General features: G+C 36.5%; 1 protein-coding gene across 1 annotated transcript; it reads right to left on the bottom strand.

Annotated features, from left to right (window-relative positions):
* Nucleotides 1-12,104: 12,104 nt before the first annotated feature.
* Nucleotides 12,105-16,685, bottom strand: LOC108980009 (glycosyl hydrolase 5 family protein-like). Its single transcript, XM_035686760.1, has 4 exons — nucleotides 16,211-16,685; nucleotides 13,643-13,890; nucleotides 12,988-13,508; nucleotides 12,105-12,898 (listed from the first exon to the last, which is right to left on the bottom strand). Exons 1-4 carry the CDS (start codon nucleotides 16,625-16,627, stop codon nucleotides 12,456-12,458), a joined length of 1,629 nt encoding a protein of 542 aa, XP_035542653.1. The 5' UTR covers nucleotides 16,628-16,685; the 3' UTR covers nucleotides 12,105-12,455.
* Between the last annotated feature and the right edge of the window lie 204 nt (nucleotides 16,686-16,889).

The raw sequence follows: 16,889 nt of genomic DNA on the forward strand, positions 1-16,889 counted from the left end.
GGAGTGGAGTTTTTTTTCCCACCCTAGGAGAGTTGATGAGGACATCTTTTTATTACTGTTATTTTGGTTATTTTTACTTATGTTTTCTTTATTTTAATGGGCTTGGGCTTGGGCTTGGGCTTGGGCTTTAGCCCATAACCTTTTTAAGGTTTACTTAGGATTTGTTATTTTCCTATTTAAATACTTGTAATGAAATACTGAATGTTAGTTGTTGAAGATTTAAGAATTGTGCGCTTGTGCAGCCGCCTCCTTCCAATCTCCATTTCTCTTGCTTTCGTCTTCTTCTCTTCTCCTTCTGGTTCTTCTTCTCTTGTCTTTCTGGTTCTTTCTTCTCTATTTGCTATTATTCTACTTCTATTTCTATTCTCATTTCTATCCTACATCAGGGACGTTTTGGGTAAAAAGGACTTTATTTTAGTTAGGATTTTAATTAAGTTTTGGTTTAAATACTCTTTGTAGCCTCATTTTCAGAAGTTTATGAAATTTGATGAATTTATTCATTGTGAGTTGAGTTTTACTCCTCTTGTTCTTAATTGAACTTTTGAACTTATCAAAGGTAAATCACAACCATTGTGGCCTTCCTCCTTTGTAATCTGGGTTCTTGAGACAGGTTTTTCAACGGGTCTAGATTTTAATATAATCTAGGTTCTTGAAACGAGTTCTCATCGGGTCCAGGTTCTCCATCCATTGACTTATTTTGGTTTTCTTGAGGAGTTTTCAAATTGATTGTGGGTTCAAGTGATTACATTCACGCGGGTTCATATCATTTGGTATTCAGAGTAAGGTTTCCAATCAGGTTTGATTCTATCTTTTAATTCTTGCATCCTTAAATTTAATTCTAGGGCTTCATTGTTTTAGGGTTGCAAAAAAAAAAAAAAAAAAGTTGAAACAAAAAGTAGGCTGCCTAAAATTCTTAGGGTTTTTGGTCTGGCTGAAATTTGCATCACCTAGGGTTTCAAAATTCTAGGGTTTCCTTTATCTCTAAGTTTATCCATTACTTGGAGTGTCGTTCCATTGATTTTCTTCTATTTCATTGTCAATTCTTGCGTGCTTGAATTCAATTGCTTGATTTTCACAATTGAGTATTTCACAATTGATTCTCTTCTCTTCTTTTGAGAGAAGAAGAGAAAAGAAAAGAAAAGACAGGAAAGGAAAAGAAAAGAAAAGAAAAGAAAAGAAACGAAAGGAAAAGAAAAGAAAAGAAAATTCCAAAAAAAAAAAAAAAAACAAAGAAGGGAGAAGAAGAAGAAGAAGAAAAGAAAATGTAGCATATTCAGAAGTTGCTACATAGTTACAACAAAGAGAAAAAAAGTTTTTGTTGATTGATATTTTATCTTCATAGGAGCTAAATACATCTTTCTAGTTGGTTTTTTATTTTATAATTACTCTTTCCCTCGTATAAATTCCTTGAGTCTCGTGTCATTTTATTCATTCCTTATTTCTTGGATCTATATTGCTGGTTGGAATAATACAAGATTGTATTGTCTTGATTTAGTTCAACTAGTTCTTAAAGAACTTGAGCAGGAAAACTATTGAAGTAAAAGGCAAGAGAGTGTAAGATTATTATCGGGAAAAAGACCATTAAGAGTGAAACACAGGTGAAGTGCTATTATTCGAGTGTAAACACGTAAGGGAGTGTGTGAGGTTTTCCACTAACATTGTTTTTGTGTAGCATATTATGATGTCTCATAGAAGTGACTCATCACCAAAGGGTGTGGCAGATAACTCAACCTTTGTGTTGCAAGCCATGCAACAACAGTTTGAGCGGTTGAACTTGGTGTTGGGTGAAGTGAGGGATAGTATGGATAATCAACAAACAGTGATTAGAAATCTGCAAGGTGAAAGAGATAGGAGGCGACATGAGCCTAGTATTGAGAATGGATATGAGAAAGAAGAGTATGATGAGTCTCTTGTTGCCAGGCATGCACTCAATACACAAATTAAGATGAATGATACAAAGCAGCAGAGTGAGAACATTTTTCATACTAGATGTCACATCAACAACAAGGTATGTAGTATGATCATTGATTTGAGGAGTTGTATTAATTTGGCTAGCACTACTTTAGTGCAGAAATTGAATTTACCAACCTTGAAACACCCTAGACCATACAAGTTGCAGTGGTTGAGTGATTGTGGGGAGGTTAGGATAAATAAGCAAGTGCTAGTTTCTTTTTCAATTGGGAAATACCAGGATATGGTCCTTTGTGATGTAGTGTCTATGCATGTTGGTCATATTTTGTTGAGGAAGCCGTGACAGTATGATAAGAAGGTGATCCGTGATGGGTTAAGGAACATGTATAGTTTTGAAAAGGATGGAAAAACAATCAAACTTGCTCCTTTAACTCCAACACAAGTCCATGGGGAACAATTGAAACTGAAAAGTGAGGTTGCTCAAAAAAGAATGAGTGAAAATGAGAGTGATAAAAAAAGAAAGAGTGACAGTGACAGTGATAAAAAAAGAAAAAGTAAAAAAGAGATTGAGCTAAAAAGCAAGAGTGAAAGTGAGATTGAACTAAAAAGCAAGAGTGAAGGTGAGATTGAGAAAAAAGAAAATAGTGAGGTTGACATAGAGAAAGATAGGAAAATGAGAGAGAAAAAAGAAAAGGGTGAGACTGATACCTCAAGCAAAAGAGAGAATGAGTTGAAAAATAATTGTGAGGTCGAGAGTACAAAAAAAGATGAAGAAAAAAAGGGTGACAGAACAAAAGAGAGTGAAAAGAAAAAAGAGTGTAAAAGGAAAAAAAAGAGTGAAAAATAAAAAGAGAGTGGAAAGAAAAGTGAGAGTGAAGAAAGTGAGAGAAAAACAAAGAGAAAATTGAGTTTTTATACTAAGGTGAGTTTTAATACTAATGAACTTGACGTATCTTTACCTAGTATTGTTGTTTCTTTGTTGTAGGGATATAAGGTCATGATTCCTAGCAGTGTGTTTAGTGGATTGCCACCTATTAGGGAGATAGAACACTACATTGATTTTGTGTCAGGTGTGACAATTCATAACCAACCTTTCTTTGAAGAACATGAGTCCTTGACACACTTAAAGGGACAAGGTAAGTTGTTGACTAGAATGCGTGATAAGCAGGAGGATTGTATTGAGACTTTTCCTCATGTATTCAAATACACACAAGATATAGAAAATTTTGTGGTTGATGTTTTTGCAATAAGGTATGTCCTTATCTTCATTTTAGATGCAAAATTGTTGAGACTTGAATATGATATAGAATTGCATGCTAATGATGATAACTTTGCTAGTGTGTATAGAACATGTGAGAAATCATCGTTTGGTAAGTTCTATAAACTAGATTGGTACCTGTTTAGAAAGAATAGATTTTGTGTGCCTACAAGTTTTTTGCGTAAGTTGCTTATGTGTGATAGACAACATGGTGATTTGTTGGGTAACCTTGGTGTAAGGAAGACTTTTGTTGTGTTGCATAAACGTTTGTGGGAATATCATTTGTCTTTCAATGACGTGTTGCATGAACGTTTGTGGAAGTATCAATTGTCATTCATTGATGTGTTGCATGAATGTTTGTGGGAGTATCATTTGCCATTCATTGAAGTGTTGCATGAACATTTGTGGAAGTATCATTTGTCATTCACTAACATGTTGCATGAACGTTTGTGGGAGTATTGTTTGCCTTTCATTGAGTTTGCATATAATTGGAATTGTTATTTTGGTATAAAGAAGATTTTAAACATGTTGCATGAACGTTTGTGGGAATATCATTTGCCATACATTGACTTGTTGCATGAACGTTTGCAGGACTATCATTTGCCTTTCATATAATATGCATATAATTGGAGTAGTCATTCTGGTGTCAAGAAAACTTTAGACATTTTACATGAACATTTATATTGGTCTAAGATGAAAAGAGATGTTAATCGTATTTGTGGCAGGTGCATTATATGCAGAAAGACCAAATTCAAGCTTTTGCCACATGGGTTATATACACCCTTACCAATTCCTAGGGAGTCATGTGTAGACATATCTATGGACTTTGTTTTGGGGCTGCCTAGGAAAGAAAGGAGTAGAGATTATATTTTTATGGTTATGGATAGATTTATAGAGTTTGCATATTATAGGACCATGCATACTACCACTTTATATTCTCCATTTGAAATGGTTTATAGACTTAGTCCACTTACTCCTTTAACTTTGATGTTTTTGCTTGTTAATGATAGGAGTAGCTTGAATCAACATTTTCAAATTCTTAAGAAAATTAATGAAAATGCATATAAAATGGATCTTCCAGGTATGTATCATGTTTATGTTATTTTCAATGTTACTAACATTTTTCCTTTTGATCCAGATGGAGATTCGAGGTTGAATCCTTTTAAGGAAAGGGGGAATGATGGAAACCAAGGTGGGTCTAGTCTTAAAGATATGTTGCAAGTTCCATATGAGTCAATTACAAGTTCAAGAGCTTAAAAGATGAAGATTCAGTTTTGATTCATTTGATAAGTTATGGAAAGGGCAACAACATGACTTAAAGGCTTTGGGCACTTGAAGGCTTTCAATTTATTTAATTCATTTAAATGACTTATTTATTAGTTTAGAATAATTGGGTTTATTACGGGAATGACTTAAGGGGGCCTATGCAAGGGCATGTTGGAAAATTTATTATTTTATTGAACTAGGGTTTCAAGAGGTTACTATAGCGTTACTGTAGCAGTGACACTGTAGCCGCGGCACTATTCATCCATGGGCGTTTTGGATAAAAGAGATTTTATTTTTACTAGGGTTTTAATTAGGTTTTGGTTTAAATACTCTTTGTAGCCTCATTTTCAGAAGTTTATGATATTTGATGAATTTATTCATTGTGAGTTGAGTTTTACTCCTCTTGTTCTTAATTGAACTTTTGAACTTATCAAAGGTAAATCACAACTTTTGTGGCGTTCCTCCTTTGTAATCTGGGTTCTTGAGACAGGTTTTTTAACTGGTCTAGATTTTAATATAATCTAGGTTCTTGAAACGAGTTCTTATCGGGTCTAGGTTCTCCATCCATTGACTTATTTTGGCTTTCTTGGGGAGTTTTCAAATTGATTGTGAGTTCAAAGGATTCCATTCTCGCGGGTTCATATCAACTCGGCTTCTTGATTGGTTGTAGACATGGCGCTTGCAAACTAACCTCTTGAAACACTTGCAAACTAGTCTTGCAAACTGTAATTTTTGGTTGGTGTAGCTTTGGACATCAACTTGCACTCTTCTATGGGAGGTAGAAGGGGCTCACAAGTCCAACCTTGAGTTGTCCACCTTTGTGGGTGGGCAACCTCTTTTGCACAATAATTGTCCAACCTTGGATCCTCCACCTTCAAGGGTGGTCGATTCCTTCAAGAACACTATTTCGTTCTCCACCTCAACCCCCAAACTTCGTATTTCACAATCAACAAAAATAAATGGGATCCAACGAAGGTCTCCTCTAACCAATTCACAAAATTTTTGGGTTAACGCGACGTTTACCTCTTGGAGAAGTGAGAACTTCTAAAAATTCACCAAGTAAGAATCTTCTCAATGAAAGCACTAATTAGTGTTAGGGACATTGATCAAGTCCATAAACACTATGATCTCCACGTCTAGGATCTCCTTGAGATGACCGAAAGCCCGTTCCTCTCTTGCTTGATTCTTGAACAATGGTGGTCAAGATGACTACTTTGGTATGGTGAGGTTAGGTGTTTAGATTTGAATTGGTGAATGGGATGATGGAAAGGCTTGATGAAGTGTATGGCTACAATGGTGGAAAAAGGCGCACGACAATGGAGGACAATTAGGATTGGCGCCACTTAGGGTTTAGGTTTAGGGTTTGGAAAGATAGTGATGGACGGCTAGGGTTTAGGTTTACGGTTTAGTAATGGGCGGCTAGGGTTGGACGAGTTTGGTGTTGAGTGATTTTAGGAAATTTTTCTAAAATCTTGGAACTCAATGTTGGAAGTGTATGGTCGGCTAGGGTAAAGGATTTGGTCAATTAGGGTTTCTAAAATGTAGAAACACTAATATGGAAAGAATGGTGATCGGCTAGGGCAAATCTAAATAAGGCAAGTGATTGCCGAATAAGGATTTGACCAAGTAGAAAAGTGTGTTTCGGCTAGGGCAAAGTGGATGAAGCAAAACAATTATGGGAAGTTGACAAACACTATGGCTGGTCGACTTCTAGGGTTTATTGGATTTGGAAGAACAAAAATATGATGAACACCAAGAACACAATGAAGAACACTCAGGAACAAAAGCAAAATACTTAAGAACTTGAATGAACAAATGAATAACAATAACAATTCAACTATTGATTCAAGAATTGCACAATAGTTGAATAAACCTCATATATTGATAAACACAACTTGGATTCACGAATTGCACCAAGTTGCAAGAATAAGATAAATGAATTACACATATTTAATGAATTGCAAGGTGTAATCCTCTCTTTGGGATTCACGAATTTCATCCAAAAAACTCAAGTGCAAAGGCACCATTTATGATCTCTCAAACAATAATCTTCTCTCTAGGGTATTTGCCAAAAGATCCTAAAGCAATGGAAAGATGCCCTATTTATAAGCAATACAAGTTGAAAACTCTCAATAGGTCCCTTAAAAACAAATAAATAAATCAAATAAAATAAATAAACATGATAGTGGCATGGACCAATCTTGGCAGTGACATGCATAGGCCCATGGTGGGCTAGGTTGGGCATAGTGGTCTTCGGGCTGGTCCATGGCTAGGTGGTGCGGCATGGCTTGCTGATGGTGAGCCATGTTGGTACGTTGCATGGCCTAAACTGGTGGCCTAGGCGCTGACTCTGCATGGCCCAAGCTAGTGGCTTGGGCGTTGAGGCTGCAAGGCATGGACTGGAGCCATGCGATGGATGGCATGCTTGGTGGGTGTAACAGCCCGCTAGAAATTCATTGGTGGAATTTCTATTGACTTTAGGAATCTCGTGAAAACCCCATAAGTTTTTACGAATCGACCAATCGCATAGGTTTTAGTCTGTCAACATAGTCAGTGTTATCACTCACTATGGTGCTAGTAATATGAGTTTAATTATTTGAGGTAGTTAGAAGTATCAGAATACGTTATGGTCTATGCCATTGGACTCAGAGGATTATTTAGGATTTTATGGCACAATAACTTATTTTCATAATTCCGGACGAAAAGTCTGTTGAAAATTGTGAAATTATTTTTTTAGGGGCACTTCGGGGTTGAATTTCGTTAAACGATTTTCACTATAAGTTAATATGAATATTTAGAATTTTTAGTACTAAGTTTATTATGTATTTTTTTGGAGTGAATAGTAACCTCGATAAGCGCACCCATTGCAGTGTTTTCAAAATCACAATGTGAAATGTCCAAATTAGGTTAGAGAAGTTTTATTTGGACACTTGGCAAGATTTTAGCCACACTTAGTGAATGGTATTAGACACTTGACACAAAGAAGAACCATTAGATAGATTTGTGAAGGAATCAAGGTGTGAGATCATGCCACCTAAGCAAAGTTGTGTTTCATCTGTTCAACCAAATTGTGCCAGACCAAAGAGGGTTTCAACCCTAGCAAAACCCTAAATGATTGGAATCCAATTGAAACCCCAAAAGCTTGGTTGAAACCAAAACCCTAAATGGTTTTCCCAAACCCTAAAGTTGGCCTCCAAACCCTTTTTAATCCGATTTCTAGCATTGTGTTTAATCACTTGATTAAATCACTTCCACATGCTATTAATTAATCAAATCCTTGTTATGACATCATTATTCAACCTTTTAAACCTTGGGAATTTGATTGGGCCAAGAAAAATTGATTTTGGGCTTGATAGCATCTCAAACCCTAACCAAACCCCCTTTAAACCCCAAATTGAAGCCCACTTGGTAGGGCCCACCAAGGCCCACGAAATTGGCCACCTTGGCAAAGCTTCTTGGAGAAGTTTCCTCCCCCACATGGCAGACCATCCACTGCCATTGGCTGCACCCAATAGTGCCTTGATGTGAAGGAGAAATCCACTCCATCAACCTCCATCTTTCACAGCTGCTGCAAGCAGTCTCTGCCCCTCTCTATTCTCCACTTTATGTCACATATCCACCTCTAATCAAGGGTCATTCAAGCCCATAACTTCTCCCTCCATAAGTCTAAAGTCGTGCAAGACATACTTCTCTCCATTTTATCACTTCTTTCTCCCGTTCTTAGAGAGAAACCCAAAAGAGCTCTCTCGGGCAGATTTCTGGGACTTTTTGCGTGGCCATTTACGACCCTTTGTATGTATTTTCGCACGACGATTCCTTCACATAAGTTGTTCGTCTTTGAGTCTAGTTTCCGTGGATATATTATTAGTCTCATTCCATTCTCATTTGGTCGGTCAAAAGTATTTTTAACCATGGAAAGGTCATTCTGGGCGTCAAACTGGAGAGTATGTTATGTTTTGGAAGTTTTGACCAAGCTAATGGACTTATCTTGGTCCGAAAATATTATGGAGTGTTGTTAACATGTGTTTATGAATTTTCATTGAGGTTTTGTTGCATGAATAAAACTTTTGATGATATATTTGCTTAGAGTTAGAAACTTGAAAACTGGAAGTGGAAAAACAGTTTCTGTTTGGTGAAAGTTTGAATATTTCGTGGTTTAATCTTATTCCAAAGGCTTTGATATTTTTATATGATGATCCTAAGCCTCTTATATACATGTTAGGATGTTATTTCGAAGATATTTAGTATTATTTTTAAAGATATGATTTTCTATGCAAGAGGATTTCGGTTAGGCCTAAACTTTGATGTTTTTGAGTTAGATCCATGTTTTATTAAATTTTAGCCATGTGATTTTAAGTTTGATGGTTGGATCTTCTTTAGGACACATTTTTAAACCATTTGATGTGTTAGTTTGAAGATCACATGTCTTTAAGCCATGGATCAAGAGATTGATCATAGTTAGTTGGGAAAATCAGTTTCTGTTTTGGACTAAGTTTAAAACCAAAAACTCCAAGTGTTGTTTTGTATTTTTTGGTGAGTTTTGTTTGATGTTTTAAAGCATGTTTGATCTTAGGATGATGTTATGAATATGTTAGAAGTAAGATTTGATTTTTTGGAATTCTTGGAGATGTTTTTATTAAGGTCAAAACTTGTGATTTAAGGTTTACTTTTTGTTAAAAAGTTTGGGTCTTTTTACAAAAAGTTTGGTATTGATAATTAGCTTTTTCTTAATGGATAGTTTTAAGGGTGTTTTTAAACTTAGGATAGGAAGATCTTTGTTACAAGATTTTGGTTTATTCATGAGTTTTGGAACTTGAAAGAATTGCAACCAAAATAAGACAAATGGCCTATGTAGGTTTCGGCCATAGTGAGTTTTTCATAGTTGTGATTGGTTTTAAATTTTTCTGAGTTGAGATTTGAGTTTGGGACAAAATTTACATGAGGAATGTAAATTTTGGTAATTTTTTTGGAATTAGGATATCAAATCCTTAAGTTAGGGGGTAAAATGGTCATTTGCCCACATGTAGAGGGTAAAATGGTAATTTTACTCTAAGTTGTCTCTTTTCACATTTCTAATTGTTAGTAATTAATTTCTAACTTTTAGAATAACCTTTTACAGTTCCTCGTGTTTCGCGCTTTATTCTAGTAGAACGCGACGATCGAGGTAAGTTAGCTTTTAACTTACTATCAGTTTAATGTGTATGAGTGATAAGTAAGGGAACTAAATTGTATGTATGCATGTTATCATATGTGCCATGCCAAGTCATTACATATTTATCTGTTACACAGAATTTATTCTGTCATGAATTATTCATCTGTTATAAAAGATATTCTGTCACGTATTCCTATACATTGCAAGCATGTCATGTTAAGTTAAGTATGCCATCTGTTACATGTATTTCATGTCATGTAAGATTCACTGTCACATGTTACACCATGTTATGAAATGTTTTCTGTTATATAGTATGTCATGTTACGAAATGTTACATGTTACAAGTATGCCATGTTATGAAATGTTCTCTGTTACATTTATATCTCGAAGTATGTCATGTCTGTCGTCTTACGTTCATGTCACGTTATGCTACGTCAAGATTTCTGTCTTTTATGTCACGTTCATGTTACGTCACGTTACGAAATGTCATGTCTGCTAGTTAAGTCATTCATGTCAATCACGACCCTAAGCGCTAGGATGGGGTAATATCCTAGTGGAACTCCTTTGTTCACGCTGGAGTGTCTAAATAGGTGTGAAATTCCCTGGGTTGACGAAGTACAGTCAACAGGTTGCGAATGGGGCCTAATTAGCTGGTCACCGGAGCGCGCCAGACACTAACGCCGATGGTGCCACACATTATGTTACGTGTGTCCACAGCAAGTGTGGCACAAACAGATAAGTCATGGGGCCACAACAACTGTGGAGCATGAAGTATGGGGCCACAACAACTGTGGAGCATACACTACGTGAGACACAGCAATTGTGACACGTAGAATACGTGGGGCCACAACAACTGTGGAGTACGTATTAACGCACTCACAGCTGGTATAGAAACCTGTGATGTGATGCGGTAATCGGCAGGGACACATGGCTCAAGGGGACCTGTGTAGCACCCATATGGTCACTTTAATGATTAAGTCTATTGAATAAGATTTCAAGTTCATGTATTTCACGTTCAAGTCATGTTTCAAGTTCACGTTATGTTACGTTCAAGTTTACGTTCACGCAATCATGGTAATCCCATGAGACAAGAATATGTTTCAAGTTCATGTTATGTTATGTTCACATTTACGTTATGTTCCAAGTTCACATTTATGTTATGTCATGCTCAAGTTCATGTTCAAATTATGCATGTTCACGTTCATGTTATGTTTTAAGTCCATGTTATATTTCAAGTTCACGTTCATGCTATGTTTCAAGTCACGTTCATGCTAAGCTTCAGTTTCAGTTTAAGTTATGCCAGTTATGTTATGTTGTATGTCAAGTTATGCTATGATTACTTATGATTTGATTATGCATTCATGCTTTTACTGCCATGCATGCATCATTAACCTGTGTGGAAGTTTTCCGTTAACTTGCTGAGATTTGTAATCAAATCTCACTATGGTAGTCCCAACTACCATTCCCCCCGAATGGTAGATTTTGTTATAGGATCTGAAGGAGAACCGGGAATCGACCAACTGGAAACGGCCGACTAAGCGACGGTGCGACGTAGATGGTATTACAATAGTTACCTCAGATTACTACTTGTATTGGTGGAGTTCAATCTCCAGCACTCTTTTGATCACAACCTTATGGACTATTATTGTGATCTTAGTTGTTTAGTATGTCGTTAAGTATGGAGTATGTTTTAAGTATTTGAGATATTTTACTTATAAAAAAAAAAGTATTTGGGATATTTTAGTTTGGTGCATAGTATTGCTAAAGAAAAAAATTATCCGCTGCGAATATTACATAATGCTAGATGCATGTTAAAAATATTGCATCTTTTATGTCATGAACGGGGGCAGGTAACCTTGTGTTGCATGTCTCGACACTTCAAATGTCCATCCGATCTCAAGCGGAATTTGAGGGCGTCACAGTGGGCATGGCACTGGCCTAGCCTACAAGGCACAGGCTGGAGCCGTGCGCTGGATGGCATGCCTATGGGGCATGCCACTAACCTCGCTGACATGCGGCAAGAGTTGTGCGTGTGTGCGAGCGCTCGCGGGCGGGCGGGGGCTGGTTGTGTGGTGCATGGGCACGCGCAGGGCCACGCGGCCCATAAGCGTGCGCATGGGCCTGCACACTAGAATGCGCATGAGCAAGCTGTTGCGTGCAATGCCGAGCGCATGGGCGCACGGTGCATGACTGCGTGGATGGACTAGCACTCACTAACCTCGCTGGCCCGCATGCTAGGCGCCCCGTGTGTGCCATCGCGCGGGCCAAGGCATGCATGCATGCTGGGTGGGCGCCACATGCGTGTCACCCCACGTAGCCAAGGCATGCTTGTGGACTAGCCAATGTGCATGTCCCCATCATGACTAGGGCATGTGCGGCATCTCTAGAGGCAATTCGACGTGAAGGTCTAACACAACCACCACTAACTCCGTCGCACAACCACAACCAGTACTAGCTCCGTCGCACAACCACCACTAGCTGACTACACTTTTCTATTATACTATGTAGTCGAACATAGAGAGAGAGAATGAATTCGTATGTTCATTAACATTAAACATTTTATACATACTACATACAAATGACCATTGTATAATCATAAACTATACTAATTACAACCATGTCCTCTAACATAGATAATCAGCTCAAGTACACTGATCTTTGCTTCTTAAAATAGATGCTAACCGTTTGGGTTTTTTCCTCCTTTTTGTTGTATTGGGACTAATATATATGGGCATATGGAGGAGCTTCACAATTTACATGAGGTATGGTTATCTTTACAGTTGCGAATGGCTTGTCTGGTTACTCTATTGCTGATCATAAAAGCATCCATATAGAATCCTTACCAGGCAAAGCCAAGATTGAGCTTTATCAGAATGATTCTGTAGAGCTTGAACTTCTTGTACTGTCAACAAGCTTGAACCACTGGCTTCCTGGGTCACACATATCATCTCTGCTTATGCATTTGCAAGTATTTGTGACTATGGTATTAGTGGAGTCTACATCTAGGCAAACGGTAGCACCACTGTCAAGCTCGGTTGAGAGATGCATCTTTGAATCCGAGGCGGTTTCCCATTTTGAACCAGATCTGCTGCAGACTATGCCAAGTCTTGCTGGCTTTCCCAAATCTTGTGCTTGTAGGCAGAAATATGTTCCCTGTACGGTTAAAGTTTTCTGTGGTGTGTAGTTCCAGCCATCGGAGTCTGTGCAGGGACCCAACCTTAATGGCTCCTGCAAGCTTTTTCTTAGAACACACAGACCAGTTGATGGATGGAAGATTAGTTTGTGTAGTCTAGTTTGCGATAGACCAGGCCCTGCAAGTCACATGAGCACAATCCTGAAATGTCGAAAGGATGATAGTAGTTAAAATGAAGAAGAAAGGCATTTATCATCATTAATATACCTCGAAAAGGAGATTGCAGAGCAGAGATCCTTTGCAAGAAGAATGCATTTCGTGTATCACACCAATTCCAATCAAGCACACCAAAGTTCTCATTTAATCCCGTAACTCCCTCTCTCATATAATAACTCCCAGCAAGTGTCCAGAGGGCCCAATCCAGGTCAAGTTCAGCTGCCACAGCCGAGAAGCAATTCATATACCTGTTGTCATTCACACTGGTACCTCTTAGGTCTATCCCAAACTCACTCAAGAACAACGGCCATCCTTGTTCCAACAAAAATCCTGACAATCTCATCATGTTATCTACCACTCTCCCGCACACTTGATTCGGGTTGCCAGATTCCCATGCCATCCCATCTGAAAAACCATACCAGTGCGTCTCATACACTAACTTTCCCGTGAATGTGAGGTCCACTGGTTGATTGTGGAGGAATGACAAGTCTTTGCCGTAGTTGAGGCCAGAGAGAATGACCAGAACATCTGGGTTTGCTGCATGCACTGCTTCTGCTCCCTTCTGCATGTACCTAGTTTGTTTGAAAACTGAAAATTAGAACTAACACAAAAGAATTGAACAAAAAGAACCATTGACATGAATCTATTTGTGGAGGAGCTGAGCATTGTGCACAAGATTAGGCTAGCCCTTTTATGTATGATGTACCTGTACCAATCATACACGTTTTGTCTGGGGCCTCGAAGCTCATTCCTCAAGCTCATGCCGACAACATTGTCCACGCCATTGAAGATGGTTGCCATCCGAGTTAGCCCCTCAATCCAGAGGTCCGGGTTGAAATACTGGTCGCCAAAGAACCCATTGCGATCAGAGTTGCTGCAACACCATCCGGGCTTGCTTATATGATTGTCCAATATGACCATCACGTTGTTAGCCCCCAAGCTAGACACTACCGCCTTGATTAGACATAAAATTTTGTCAAATACGATACAAGTGATAAAAACAATATCTCCATCTAAGTATTAGAGATTAAATGTGTAATTTTCGAATTTGGAGTTTTGCTGACACGTCTTATTGGTTTTCTTAGAAAAGTTGAAATTATTAAACCAAAAATAATTTATCTCATTAAAGTAGTAATTTTTATTACGAATTAGTATATTCTTTTAATTTATTAATATTTGTCTTTTTAGTTTTCTCAATTCATGCATCTTTTTTTTTTTTTTTTTTTGTCACCGACAGATTAATAAAGGTTATTAACTTTATCATAATGGCAGTATATATTTACTTTCTATTCAAAAAAAAAAAAATATTTACTTTGAGATAGGCTCCGTTTGGATGTTGGAAGATATTGAAGTCAACTTAGTTTAGTCTAATTTTAAGTTGAGTTTAACATCCAAACATCCAACTCTCAAATTATTATAAATTTAGATAATGAGTTGAAATGAGATGAGATGTTAAGATAAAAGTTAAAAGTTGAATAAAATATTATTTTTTAATATTATTATTGTTTTAAAATTTGAAAAAGTTAAATTGTTTATTGTATTTTATATGAAAATTTATAAAAGTTGTAATGATGAGATGAGATAAGATGGATCGAGAGTGTTTCTCAATCCAAACTGAGCCTAAAATCACTCAAATCGAAACCTCTTTACACGTGGGACCTATAACCTTTTTCAACCCAACACTTCTTTACATGCGAGACCCACAACCTTTTTCAATTTCTCATAAATACATCTAGAGCCCAGTTTGGATTCAGAAAGTATTTCCTCTCATCTCATCTCATCTCATCATTACAACTTTTCCAAATTCTCACACAAAATATAATAAATAATTTAACTTTTTCAAATCTCAATTTAACATTTTCAAATCCCAAAACAATTATAAATTTAAAAAATAATATTTTAATAATATTTTTTTTAATTTTCAATTTTCATCCAAAACATCTCATCTCATCTTTAAATCCAAATTAACCCTAAACTCATCTTAATATCTAAATACATTTAAGCTCATCTTAGGTAAACCTCATAAAACTCACTTCAATATCTCAATTCACTATTATTTATAAGAAATTTAACTCATCTCAACTCAACATCTAAATGAGACTTCTTAACCCTATCTCCGTTCAAACAAAGTTTGTATGATTTCTTGTCCATCACTAACATGAGAAAGCATAAGGAGAGAGAAGGTTAAGAAATTTAAGAAACTTATAAAAAAATAAAAAAAAGTTAGGCTGCGTTTGGATGTTAAGTTGAGCTGAGTTGAGTTGAATTTTTTATGAATAGTAATGAGTTGAGTAATGAAGAGAATTATGTGGGACCATCTAAACTGAGTTTAAAGTGTGTTTGGATATTAATATGAATTTAATACTTTTTATAAAAAATTGAAAAAGATTATAGGTCTCACGTATAAAAATATTTTAAGTTGAAAAAAATTGTGGATCTTACGTGTAAGAAGGTTTTGAGTTAGAATGATTTTAATAATTAAGAGTTAAGTATTTGAATGTTAGACTTAGTTTAAAATTCGACTGAATTCAATTGAGTTTAGAAACCACACGCAGCCTAAGAAATTTAAGATGTTCAACAAAAATTGGAACATCAAAGAACTAACATTGATAGTTTTTTTAAGTTTAAATTTAATATAATAATTAAAAAAAATCTTAACTAATTATTCGTATATAATATTTTTTATTTGATAAATTTAAATATTCATATGATCTATAGCAGTATACGACTAATATTATACAGAGAGAGAAGTGTTGGGAAAATCAAAAGATATTTATTCTTTTTACTCAAGTTAAAAAAATATACATTATGAAGAAAATGACTATAAGATTAGAATATACTATTGCTAAGAGAGAGAGAGAGAGAGAGAGATTAACATGATATCATTGCCGTGGCAATCACCATCAGCCTCATTAACATTGTTATCATACTTATTCGAGTCATTATCGTCAACAATAATTATATATAGCCTATATTCACGCTTAAATATAAATAAATTGAATATATATTGCATTAACAATATCGTAGTAAAAATTGAAAAAGCAGCAAACATAAAATTAAAAAACAGTAAGCTATACTTTGGATGAATTAAGATTATATATAAAAATAAAATATAATATTATTATAATATTATTTTTATTTTAAAATTTAAAAAAATTAAATTTTTTATTTTATTATATATATATATATATATATCCTCTCTCTCTCTGATGTATATGGGTTAACTTAACCAGGAGATTAAGAATTAAGAAGAAGAGGGCTATTTTGTTGTTACCTGAAATGCTTGTAAGAGGGGAAGATCAACGATGGAGGGGTTGTTGGCCTGGATTCCGACAACGGATTCAGACAGCCCAAGACTCTGAAAGGACTGTCGGACAGTGAGAGAAGCGAGAGAGTCGTTGGTGGCCAAAAAAAGCGGCCAAGTGAGCCTAACACAGTTGAATCCCATGGATTTGATCCTCTTGGAGATGGCGTCCATGGGCTGTTTGCTCAGTCCCTCCGCCACCACAGCTTCCATGTGCGACGCCCAGTTCACGCATGCCAGCTTTACCCTTTGCCCTTCATCGTCCACAATCCACCGTGAATCGGTGTACAGCGGTAAAGCTGAGACAGGCTTGCTTTGGAGTACGATGCTCGGAATCCACAGAATACAGAGGAAGAAGACGACCAAGAAGAAAAAAAACCTCCCCATATTTGACTTTGTTTTGATTTTAGGAGGCCGAGGCGTTTGGGAGAGTGGAGAGTTTGTTACCGCTATTTATACTAGATGATGGGCATCTATATCTATATATCTTCCTATTATTTAAAAGTGTCTATAAGATGAACAGTAAAACCACGCAAAAATGCAAAACCAAAACCACGGCAAAATCAAGCTAGACCGCGTCGCTCTCTCTGCGTCCTCAAAGCAAAATCACGGCAAAATCACAGCAAAGTGATAACAAAAATACATACAA

This window comes from Juglans regia, chromosome 16 (assembly GCF_001411555.2).
Source record: "Juglans regia cultivar Chandler chromosome 16, Walnut 2.0, whole genome shotgun sequence".
Taxonomy (NCBI): Eukaryota; Viridiplantae; Streptophyta; class Magnoliopsida; order Fagales; family Juglandaceae; genus Juglans; species Juglans regia.

What these genes read in the sequence shown, in the direction of transcription:
- LOC108980009 (XM_035686760.1), bottom strand. Translation starts at nt 16,627, where the DNA reads ATGGGGAGGTTTTTTTTCTTCTTGGTCGTCTTCTTCCTCTGTATTCTG. An exon ending in CCCTCTTACAAGCATTTCAG is followed by an intron (nt 13,891 to 16,210) that starts GTAACAACAAAA and finishes TGTCTAATCAAG; the next exon opens with GCGGTAGTGTCTAGCTTGGG. An exon ending in TCTGCAATCTCCTTTTCGAG is followed by an intron (nt 12,899 to 12,987) that starts GTATATTAATGA and finishes TGTGACTTGCAG; the next exon opens with GGCCTGGTCTATCGCAAACT.